The sequence below is a fragment of the Lolium perenne genome, chromosome 4 (assembly GCF_019359855.2).
Source record: "Lolium perenne isolate Kyuss_39 chromosome 4, Kyuss_2.0, whole genome shotgun sequence".
NCBI lineage: Eukaryota > Viridiplantae > Streptophyta > Magnoliopsida > Poales > Poaceae > Lolium > Lolium perenne.
Window position 1 is genome coordinate 157,691,364 of NC_067247.2, and position 11,446 is coordinate 157,702,809.

At 46.1% G+C, this 11,446-nt stretch overlaps 1 protein-coding gene across 3 annotated transcripts; it reads right to left on the reverse strand.

The window, feature by feature from the left end:
• Positions 1–1,782: 1,782 nt before the first annotated feature.
• Positions 1,783–9,008, reverse strand: LOC127294264 (uncharacterized). 3 transcript variants are annotated; one of them, XR_011742941.1, is made up of 5 exons: positions 8,166–8,301; positions 4,758–6,199; positions 2,565–4,662; positions 2,401–2,474; positions 1,783–2,234 (listed from the first exon to the last, which is right to left on the reverse strand). XR_011742941.1 is itself a non-coding variant. In XM_051324045.2 (2 exons), the coding sequence occupies exons 1-2, from the start codon at positions 8,760–8,762 to the stop codon at positions 7,340–7,342; spliced, it is 1,353 nt and encodes a 450-aa protein (XP_051180005.1). In that variant the 5' UTR covers positions 8,763–9,008; the 3' UTR covers positions 6,864–7,339. The 3 variants fall into 3 exon arrangements, 1 of the variants encoding a protein (XP_051180005.1); XR_011742940.1 differs by having other exon boundaries at positions 2,565–6,199; XM_051324045.2 differs by lacking the exons at positions 1,783–2,234; positions 2,401–2,474; positions 2,565–4,662; positions 4,758–6,199 and adding an exon at positions 6,864–8,095 and having other exon boundaries at positions 8,166–9,008.
• Positions 9,009–11,446: the final 2,438 nt, after the last annotated feature.

The window sequence follows — 11,446 nt, forward strand, 5'->3', positions numbered from 1 at the left end:
AATCCCTACAGATACCAGCTAGTACGATGGCCCTCCTCCGAGCCCATGTTGGATAATTGTGATGCCAGTGGTGGTCGACGCTCTTCTCCTACGTCGGTGTTCCTTTCCTCTCTACGGTGGGGCCTCAAGTCGGCTACTTCCATCTCTATCCCCCATCTCCGGTCTACTCAGCCTGCTCTGGCAGCTTCATAATCTCGGTGGATGGCCGAGGAGAAAGCCCTGCTCCGCGGCAATTTAAGCTAACAACAACGCCTGTAGACGTCGTTTCCTCCCTAGAGGCTTGTTCATGGTTTTCACCGTGCCTTCCTCCTCTTGGATGTCAGGGGAAACCCTAGGTCTGGTCCACCGGACCAGGCGGCGGCGGTTCCGCGGTGTCTTTATCTTCTCAAAGATGTCATCTAGGCTATATGGGAAGAGGCCGATCTGACATTTGGAGACTGGGGGCAATGTTATGGCTACTACCCATGGCTTGGACTTCCGGGGTGCAATGTACGACATGGCGGACGTTACTTGGTTGACATCATCCGTGAGTCCGTCTAGCTCCTACCTTCTACTCGCTCACTCCTCTAGGCACTCAAGAGGGGAGGTACGTCTAGGTTTCCTTGGAGTCGATGTTGAGCTACACTGGTGTCTTGCTTGGTTCGTGACGCATTCCTGAAACCATGTGCTTCATCTCCTCCTTGTGGTTGGATGTTGAGAAAGTCAAGTATTTTATCATCCGGTTTGTAGAGCGTGCGTTGTTTGCCGCTTGAGGATGTGTCATGTTGGTGATGTACAGTCGTCTATGTCGGACGGGAGTTTTTGGCACATGGATGCAAAAGCACCCCCATAAACGCCAAAATTTGTAGCAATTTCAAATTTCGAAAAAAAGATCGATTCCTCCTAGAAACCAAAGATGATCAAGTATTGTACTCTCATATAGAAATGTTTGGGCAAGAAATGATTTGTATGGACTTCAGGTCAAAAGAAAAATCAAACATATGGCAAATATAGTGTGAATAGTATATGGACAAGGGGCATTTCAATTTTGTTATTTTTACACAGGATACTATGATAGTAATTCCCTCACGAAATATTTTTATACTAGTACAATACTTATTCACAATAACTGTCCTTCACGACGATACTCAAATATGAATGAAGATGTGATGTTTACTCGACTCAAAACGCATAGAGTATCTTGAAACTTAGCACCAAATTAGCTAAGGTAAATAAGTCAGTAATTACGTGAGACAAAATAATTGACTCGTGTGCTATAGTATCAGCCAGCCATACACTCATATAAATATAAATATACTACTTTGATGCATGATAGTCTCTAGGTTTGATCACTCACAAAAAAATGACCACTTTGGTATAGAATTAATTATATTGTCTAAGATAATTTTATTCGAATATGTATATATCCACGTTTATGTTCACATTTGGTTAAATATCCAATACCAGATTTACTTGTATTTAAACATTAAGCCTAGAGTATTTTTCAAATATATTTTCATTTTAGTTCGGATGCGGATATTGCCACATCCATTTTCAGTTTTTAGAATGCGAGTATTGGATATTCCAGAATATCCACAACAATTTTCCACCCCTATACTCACCAGGATATAATAATTAGTAAAGTGAGAAATAGAAACACGAGTAGTTAGTTGACAAATATTTAATGATTCAGTAATTAGCTAGGTAATCAAGAGCTGGGAAAATGTGTTTGTCGAAGCCAAACAAATACTTACAAGAAACCATGTTCGAATAGATCACATCTTTGAATTTAAGAGGCCATGATTAACATAAACCGGGACCTGATACCTCTGTTTACTGATCAGAATTGTTCGTTCACAATTTGCATGCGCAGTTCAAGAACCAGCTCAAGCAAAAGAGAGGTTTATTGCCGCGACGGACTACACACCTTTCTTGCCTACTAATTGCATTTCCTGCAGCTGATTAATCTCCGAGGACAGGCGAATTAGGTGAATGTTCCACAGGAGGACAACTTGACGCTTTTCAACTGATTTTCAAGTCAGGGAACATAGTTTCTGGAGCCAATGTACTAATGAACACTGAACATGTAATAGACCGAAATCAGAAGTAAAGGAATGCATATCCCTGTGGCATATCTAAACTCCACAGAGAAGACAAGAGACCAGGAATGAATTGATTGGAAAATAAGGACATGCTGTTCTTTTCTCGATGAAACAGTTGTGAGAACCTGCGCTCGATGAAACAGTTGTGAGAACCTGCGAACAAGAGCAGGACAACATGAATTGGTCTGAGATATTATAAATAAGGAATTTATATATGCAATGTCACAGAAATTTGGAAGGAAATATAACAAGCAAAGAATATAACCAAGTTTTAGGCAGCACTATTTAAGTGAATTCTTGATCAATTGACTGTCCTTACCTAGAATTATTGTTGGTGCCTGCTGGAATTTCAACAACATAAAAAAAGCAGCATAGTCAACAGCATAGGTCATCCTGAAAATACAAAGAATGGTTGGCATTGTCAGATAGGAATGAATCGGTAAACTGGAAGATGAAATAAACTGATGAAATTTGGCCCAGAACCTCCAAGACCCTTGCAGGAAATGCATCTAGAAGAAAATCCACATCCTCTGGAAAGAGCTGGAGGTTCTTGCTCCTGAGCAGGAACTCAACCTCACCCCCCTCAAAATCAACAAGGAAACCAATCTTGAGAAGCTCAGTGAGCGAAGAAATGAGATCAACTCTATCATAGAGCAGTCCCTGAGACATTTCCTCTGCAAAGCATGTCGCCATCTCCATCTTAGCTGTCCTTCCAAGCAACCCAACAGATTTCTGAATGTACAGCTTGCGGTCCTCCCTCTCCCACCTAAACATCCTACGAACTTTAACTGATACCGTTCTTCCCGAAGATAGCAGTTCTACTTTGTAGCTCACAGTGATAGGTTCTATCATCTCAAGAACCTTTGTGCCGGGCAGACAAGAGACCATCTGATGCCTCTTCTCTGAAGCAATCTCAAGGACCGGGTTAGCCAGGAAAGCAAGGATAATTCTAAGAAATCCAGGGGTTACAATGGCATCAGTTGTCTCGACCACTTGACAAGAACTCAAGTTTGGACGGAAAGATTCATCCTTAATGACGGCCTTGGATATTGACCGGACACCTAAACTCTGGTAGATAATGTCCATCTTAGCACGAGAAACAAATGACAGACCTGTTGGGTACCAGACGAACATTGGGTTTGAAGAGAACTGATCAAACAAGTGCTTCAGGAGGAGATCGTCCGGAACAAACACATCTTCAACCTCCCGGAGGACGATCTTGTCATTGACAAGAACAGGAACTCTTGTGACAGATCCTGACAGGAGATTTGCCGTCGTTGTATTCCAATGACTACCGATGAACTCCCAGAAGGAACAACAACTAGCTGGTCTCAACTCAAAGGATGTGCACTCCCATGAGCGCCAAAGAATGCAGTGATCCAAAACTCTTGGGCTGTGCCTGACATGAAAGGCTGTGGAGAAAAAGGGAAACAAATCTTTTTCATAGTAATTATCCAAGACATTAAAACGCACACTGAATAAGCCACTCCTGTCATGAAGAACGCAATCACCAGGACTCACCCACCGGCCACTGCTTCTCCCCTTCGGTATCCATATCCAGTTTTCACCTTCTTTTTTAGGTTCCCATTTGAATGCAGCGAAGTATCTGTATATTCTAGATATAGTGTCCGTTCTAGAGAAGCTTTTAAGATTCAGTGCCATTAGAGAGCATCCAGAGCCAACATCCAAGACAACTCCGATCATCTTGAGCTCTGTCCTATATGACAGTATATCAGGGCCATGGAATGATACATCGATGAAAGGACCATCTTCCATGTGGAAATAGGAAGACCAAGTTGAATCATATAGGATACATCCATCTGCATACCGGTATCCAAGAGTTGTTTTGATCTGCATCTTTCGAATTTCTTCTGCAAACTTTCTTGGATGAACACTTAGTTGCATGCATTTAAGCAAAGCCACGAGAGTCGAGTTCAGAGATAGACAAGGGTGTAAACCATTTGGGATAGGAATTTCATGCGTCTCATCAATAGCTAAACTTGACAAGAGAATATCTGCTCCATGGTTAAGATCTACAGCAACACCCAAAGCCTTCAGCTCCTTCTTGTAGCTATAGATTTTCTTGCCCGTGCCGTGGATGAAGTCACTGTCATCGATGAATGGTAGACTTGCAACTGGAATGACAGGCTCCCATGAGCAATCAAAGAGGGCACATTTATCTGGTGTCCTAAATCCATGTGAAGGATGCAGCCACTTCTCAGTATGCATAAATTTAAGAATATTGGCAGGAAATGTTTTGTTCTCACTCAGCTCCTTGTAGCACGAGATTAGGGCAAGCCTGATTTCCTTTGTAATGGAACATGTTGACAAGAGCTTCTTCAGATGAGAAGTTATAGCATTGCTTGCTTGTTACAAACTAGCGACAACCCTGATCTTCGTGAGCTCTTCCCGATAGGACAAGATTTCATCGCCATAGAAAGACAAATCAAGCAATGGAACTACATCTGCGAACTTAACGAGGCATTTCCACTCGGAATCAAGAAGAAAAGTTTCACGGGGAGCTCTGAAATCAGCATTGGTCTTCAACCATGGACGCTTCTTCAGTCCTTTCACCAATTTTCTGCATGAATCGGCATATCGAATACACTTGAGTAGCATAATAGCAGCACCAGATGTAACTGAACCTGTCGGAAGCTTAAAATTATCCACAATTACCTGGTAGTTCTGTTTGAATCTTACAAGAACACCTAATATCTCAAGCTCTGACTTAAAGCTACTGATACCATTGCCATAAAAATCAATGTCAATGAATGGTAAACAGCTAATCTCGGATGGTATTGTCCACTCTGAACTGCAAAGGATTGACTCGGCAGGGGACATGTATCCATGGCAAGTCTTGACCCACCTCCCAGTTCTGATGCTCGAAATGAGATGGTCAGGTGATATGTTCTCCTGTTGCAGGAATCTGATGAACTGGAGAGAGAAAGCATGCTATCTGCTGTCAGAGCACCTGCGTCCATTGACATGAAATTCTTGCCAATATATGACATTGCATCAGAAAACTCAAACTTGACACCAAGTGTTTCCAATACGTTTTTGTATGAAGCAACTTTGCCCAAGTAAAATTCTTGATCAATCATTGGCACATCCACAAAGGCAGCTTCAGCCTGAAACAAATGACCCCATTCCTCATTTAGCAGGAAAGATTCTGATGGTGCGCAGTAACCAACAGATGTCTTAAGCCATGTCCCGCAAATGATACAATTCAAAAACTTTGGTGGCAGTGTTACATCCCTAGACCTTAAATCCTCAATCCATTCTAGAAGAAGTGCATTCTTCATATTAAAGGAGATGATGCAGCAGGGAAGCCAGCATCTGGAGGAACCAACGACAGCACATCAGTGGCTTGCATATATTTCTTGACAGATGACAAAAAATGATCTTCATATGCATGAGCCTCAGAAAACTTGCTAGCAGACATGTAATCATCTGCAAGCTCAACATAACTTTGGCCTCTCCATGGATTTTAACCCAGCAATGCAGCCCACTTGCTCATTCTGAATGGCAGCAGAACTGCGCTTCTTGTAGCAATGACAGAACTGCAATTATTTACGATAGGTACCAAGCTGCACAGATGGTTTATGTTCCATTCAGGCATGTATTTCTCTTTATGTAATTGATATATGAAGTGTGTAAAAGCAAGAACTTGGTTTTTCTCATGCACAGCTTTTATGACGGTAATAGCATACTCATGGACAGTAAGATTCTTCATGCATACATACTTTTTTCCAGTGCTTTGTGTGTAGACATGGGCAAAAAGACTGTTCGAGAGATGGTTGAGAAGTAGCTTTTGTTCCATTTGATAACCAAAGGTACATACTCATCAGATAGCATACATAACTTTCCATCATCTGTTTTGGCTTCGTATACACTCATGTATGTCACTTCACCATCTGCACCAGCGCACTTTATAAGCGGTATATAATGCATGTTTGTACTAGCAAAGTCCACTTTCCAGTTCTGTGCAACAAAAGCAAGAAGATCCAAATAAATATCCTCCGGTAACACCGCAGCAAGATCTGATCCTTGGATGCACTTTCCATACCATTCATAATTGACATAACCAACACCAAGAAATCCCAGCACATCGTCATATTCTGTGTTATCAAAGTAGGAACTCAGAATGTCAGTTCCATGTGAAGAAATGTTTGGAACATCAACACCTAATTCCACTGCCTTGTTCACAATGCCCCAAAATGCAGCATTTAGCCGACCAACCTCTGTTGGCTTGCAGAATACTTTTAATGGCGAACAGGTCTCGACACTTAAATTTGTGAGGAAATAATTTAAAACTAATTGACAAGTTGAATCCTTATCAGCTGAAAGAAACGTCTTCCAAGACGTTACTATACAAACCAGCAGCACACTCCCTTCATGTTTACACAAAACCACCATAAGCAGTTAGTTTGTAGTGAAACTCCAGATGGTACTACAGCCATCGATAAATAAATCACGTCCTACAAAGTAGAAAGTGTGTAGTGAAACTTCTCTAAGTTTGTCTCACAGTATATAAAAAGGCACTTAAGTAGGACAGTTGAAAGTAATATCATTACATTCGCCAAAAAAGTTTTAACGGTATCGTAGTTTAACAATTTTATACTGACATGCATGTTATTTTGGAAATTGTGGCCATGTCAGGAGTGTTCTCCAATAAAGAACAAAGGGAAATTGCTAAATCTAGATACACGAAAAGAAGCAAGGATAAGACCATGTAAATCTATATGCCATTCATTGCATACAACATGCTCTACACAACTTGAATTAGAAAAAATAAAAGTTCAACATCTCGATACATTAATTAAAATATTTCAGTTTTGATACATGCCTATGGATAGGTCGACCCCACATACACTCTCATGAGTATCCTAAATGACAATTCTGAAGACTTCACTTCATTCTTTAATGAATTCAGAAGAGCAGCATTGTCGTGGCAACCGCCGTGGAAGGTACACCAACTACGATGTGTCCAAAAAAGGTACTCGGATGGATCATCAACAAGCCCCTTGTAGTGGGCAACCGAATGTAACGGATCACGGAAGACCGCAAGCTGATGAGATTCTCAGCCATTAGAGGGTTAGCTGCGATATGATCCACGGGAGAAACTTGAATTGATTTTGACTTTTGTTCTTCTTTTTGCTTATGTTTTCGTACAACCAAAATGAGAGACAAATCCACAAGTTGACCCAAGTCATCCGACAACAAGATTCGGTATAAAACAGGGTAAGTCGACGGACAAATCAGATTATCAACTCGTAGAAGGTAATAGAGGCCGTGACCCCGATAGATGCATTATCGTCAGGATAGACAGACTTGGGCACAAAGAACTGGACAAAGTCATCAGGATCAGGGAGCCCATCCAAGGGATTGGTGCATGGTACATCAAAGGAGGTTGTGTTTTCGTGTTCAGATATCTGGGTACTGTGAGTGGCGGCGAAGTGAAGTTTAAGCTTGCATTTCAATGCGGATGGTGGCGGTAGTGACCACCGAATGACTTGAGGTTGGGGGAATATGCAAATTGCAGAGACTGTGCTGCCAAACGGCCTCCGTGTGACGAATAGCACAAGCAGGTGCTGGCTGGTGCCACGGACGGCACCGACGACATTGAAGCCGCCACAGAGGAGGATGTCGAAGCTCTTCCCGGCCTCATTCTCGGCGGTATATGGCCACTTCTCCACAGAGATGAAGTGGTCCAGAAGGGCCTCTGCGGAGCCGATGAAGCTGCAGGCATCCCGGGGGCAACTCGCCGTGAGCGCGTAACTGCATGACCGGCGGTGCGTGGGCAGGAAATAGCGGGTCAGCAGGTCGGCGCAGCCGTAGGCGGCGTTGGGGCACCGCACACGGATGGTCTCCACGGCATCCTCCAGGGGCTTGCACCGGCGGTAGCCGTCGGTGTCGTGGCCGCCGGAAACGTTGCACCTCGTTGCTGCGGCCGCCCCTTCCCAGGATAAATGCGCGTTGTGGCACGGGAGGCACACCGCGTGCCCCCGGTCACACTGCAAGAGTGCGATCGAGTGTGAAGAGGCGTGAATTCCAGATGTATAGTTGGGACGGGAGATGTCGCACCTGCAAGATGGGTGGCTTGAGCGGCAGGCAGCAGGCGCTGCAGTCGAAGGCGCGGCCTCCGTCCGCCAGCTTCACGTCGGTGGGAGTCAAGGACGGCGAAATCGACATCGAGTCCGAGGTCGAGCCGCCACAGTCCCCCCATTCGTTGGCGACGGTCGGGGGCCGCGGAATCGGGATCGATTTCGAGGGCGCGCCGTCAGCCCAGTCGTCCCAGACCTCCGATTCCGACGCCCTCCGGCCCGAGGCAAGGAATGCCTCCGACACGCCATCCCTGGAGCTGTCTCCCCCTACCTCATACGAACCGCTGCCACATGAGAGGACATATGGCGGCGGCGGCGGCGGCGGCGGCGGCGGCGGCGGCGGCGGAGACGAACCCGGACCCCACCCCAACGAACGGAAGGAGCCCCACCCCAAGCAGGGCCCCCGCTCGTAGCAGCCATCGCATTCACATCTCATAGGCGGCGAAGGCGAATCCCCGCAGTAGCAGCATCTGCGCCCGTCTTCGCAGCCAAGGCCTCCACATTCCCCGTCGTCGCAGCCAAGGCTGCCACATTCCCCGTCGTCGCAGCCAAGGCCTCCACATTCCGTCGACGACATACTGCGCCGCCTAGGGTTAGGGTTTGAGAGGGTGGCGGCGACCAGACGGAGGGTGCTGGAGGCAGCTCAGTACTCCAAGGGAAGAATCGAAGCAGAGGGTGGTGGCAGCGGCTAAAGAGTGAGAATCGACTCCAGGCGGAGGGTGGCGACCGACGGAGGATTTGGGAGGGGGAGAGTGGCGGCCGGCCGGAGAGGCGAGGGCAGGTGTCGATTCTTTTTGGGTGGGTGGGTGAGGCGATTTGCACAAAAATAACCCAGACTGACTCTCCACCGAAACTATTTCACTCGAGTGATGCTATACGTACGACAATTTCTGTACGAAAATCATACGATGCCTAACCGCACGGGCATCACACATGCATAAATGCAATCGGTCGTCCTAGCGGAAGAGAGATCAAGAGAATATGATTAAGCCACGTCGAGTCGTACGTTTATTCGGACAAAATAGATCGTATGTAAGGCACTTCCGATTTCACTCATCTAACATTTTTCTGTGACGCCCCTCTCACGGGCGCCGCACATGCCCATGTGGCGTCCCTGCTGCCGACGCCACAAACCCATCCGACGTGGTCCGTCGATGCTGAGCTGGAGAGCCGATCCGACGTGGCAGCATGTGTGGCGCCACTCACATCGGCGCCACACTTTGAAAGTGTGGCGCCCGTGGCAAGGGCGTCACACATCCACTTAAGTTTGGTTGCGCGTCCGCCCAGCCCGACCCGAGTTCTTTCTTTCTCCCTCTATTCTTCTTCACTGACCAAAGGCGCCCGGTTTTCTCTCTCTCCCCCCTCTCCCCCCCCCCACCAAATCCACCACCAAATCATCAGATCTATCCGTGGAGATCGTTCCCAACTCGTTCCTTGAGGTAATCTCCTCCGTTCCCCTTCTTTTCATCCATTGATTTTGTGTATTTGGTTGAATCTACATGTGAAACCCTAGATGTGGATTTGGTTGATTTGAGGGTGGAGATGGATTTGGTTGGATGTTAGGGTTGTGGAAGTAGGAGAAATGGTAGTGTGCTAGTTTGTATGGGTGGATTATGTTGATTATGGTAACTAATGAACACATGTGTGTATGTGTTGTTCCCATTATGCTAGGGGGATGGAAAGAATTGTTCATGTTCATCATGTGGACATGGATGCTTTCTTGAAGGGAAACATAGAGCCGGACCCGGAAGAGGTTGACTTGGTGTTTGACCTTAGCCCTAGCTCTGCGGAGGTGGTAGCACAAGTGAGGGTTGAGTTGAATTGGAATGAGCCAAATGATGGTGTTGAGCTAGAGGGAATGCATAATGTGGGGTTTGGAATGCACACCCGTTGGAAGACAATGTGTATCAACTCCGAGCAACGTTGGTCCGTTTACAAGGAGACGGTGGTCGGGTCACAAGATAAGGCTTTGGAGTTGTTTGCAACCAAGACAGTTGATGCTCGTATCGAGCTTGACCTTAACCGGCCCTCCTCCCCCGTTCGAGAGAGGAGTCCTCCACCCATGAGCCAAGAAGAGGCCACCCAATCTCCCATTGTCCAATCTCCCATTGCCCAACAACCTCCGTTGGATAATGAGTATGACCAGCATGACGATGGTGATGATGGTTTCGAGATGAATGGCAACAATATCGGTGATTTGGATAAATATTGGACGCAAGAGGAGATGGACCACTCCATTCCTTATTCGTGATGTTATGCGTCGGACTCGGATGATGATGGACCCGAAGAGGAGGTTGACGAGGATGGCTTGACGGCTAAGGAAGCCGAAAGAGCCGATATCTTCAAGAAGGTAACCGGACGGGATATCCGGGTACCATTGTTCCGTGATGTTAGTCTTGCGGATGGAGCCGTGGTTGATGGTGGCAAAAGTTTACTTCTTGGAGCTAGGCCAATTTCCAAGAGAGATGTGGATGGTAGGACGGCTATGATCTCTAAAGGGCTCACATTTGATACCTTCTTGGAATTGAAGATATGGTTGAAGGAGTTCTCCATTAAGCATCATCGCCCTTACATTGTTGTTCACCCGGACTTGAAGAAGCGGTACACGCTAAAATGTGTGGATAAAAGGTGCCCATGGGTTGTCCGTGCAAGATCTTTCAAAAAAAGGCCCTCTTGGCACATAACAAGTTGTGTAGCCACTCACATGTGCCGGGGGCCGAAGCTTGATGGCAAGGATGCGCAGCCGGACCACCGTCAACTCACGTCCGAGTTCATTGCATACAAGCTCTCGGCGGAGATATCATCACTTCCTATCATGAGCATTAAGTCCGTGCAAGATACGGTCAAATCCCGGTTTGCCTACGACGTCAAGTACGGGAAGGCATGGAAGGCCAAACAAGCCGCATTCAAGATGTTGTACGGTGATTGGGAGGAAGCATACAACCGAGTCCCTAGGTTGTTGTTAGCGATGGCCGCAACTAACCCGGGCATGGTGCATGTGGTGGAGCCTTCCGCAACCAAAATGACATTGCATGATGGTAAAAGAGTGAGGGTATTTCACCGTGCATTTTGGTCATTCGAGCAATGCACGAGGGCATTCGAACATTGTAGGCCCGTCATAGCCGTGGATGGTACCTTCTTGACCGGCCAGTACAAGGGCACACTATTGGTGGCAATAGCAAGTGATGCGAGCAACCGTTTAGTACCACTGGCTTTTGCATTGGTAGAGATTGAGAACAATGATAACTGGGAATGGTTTTT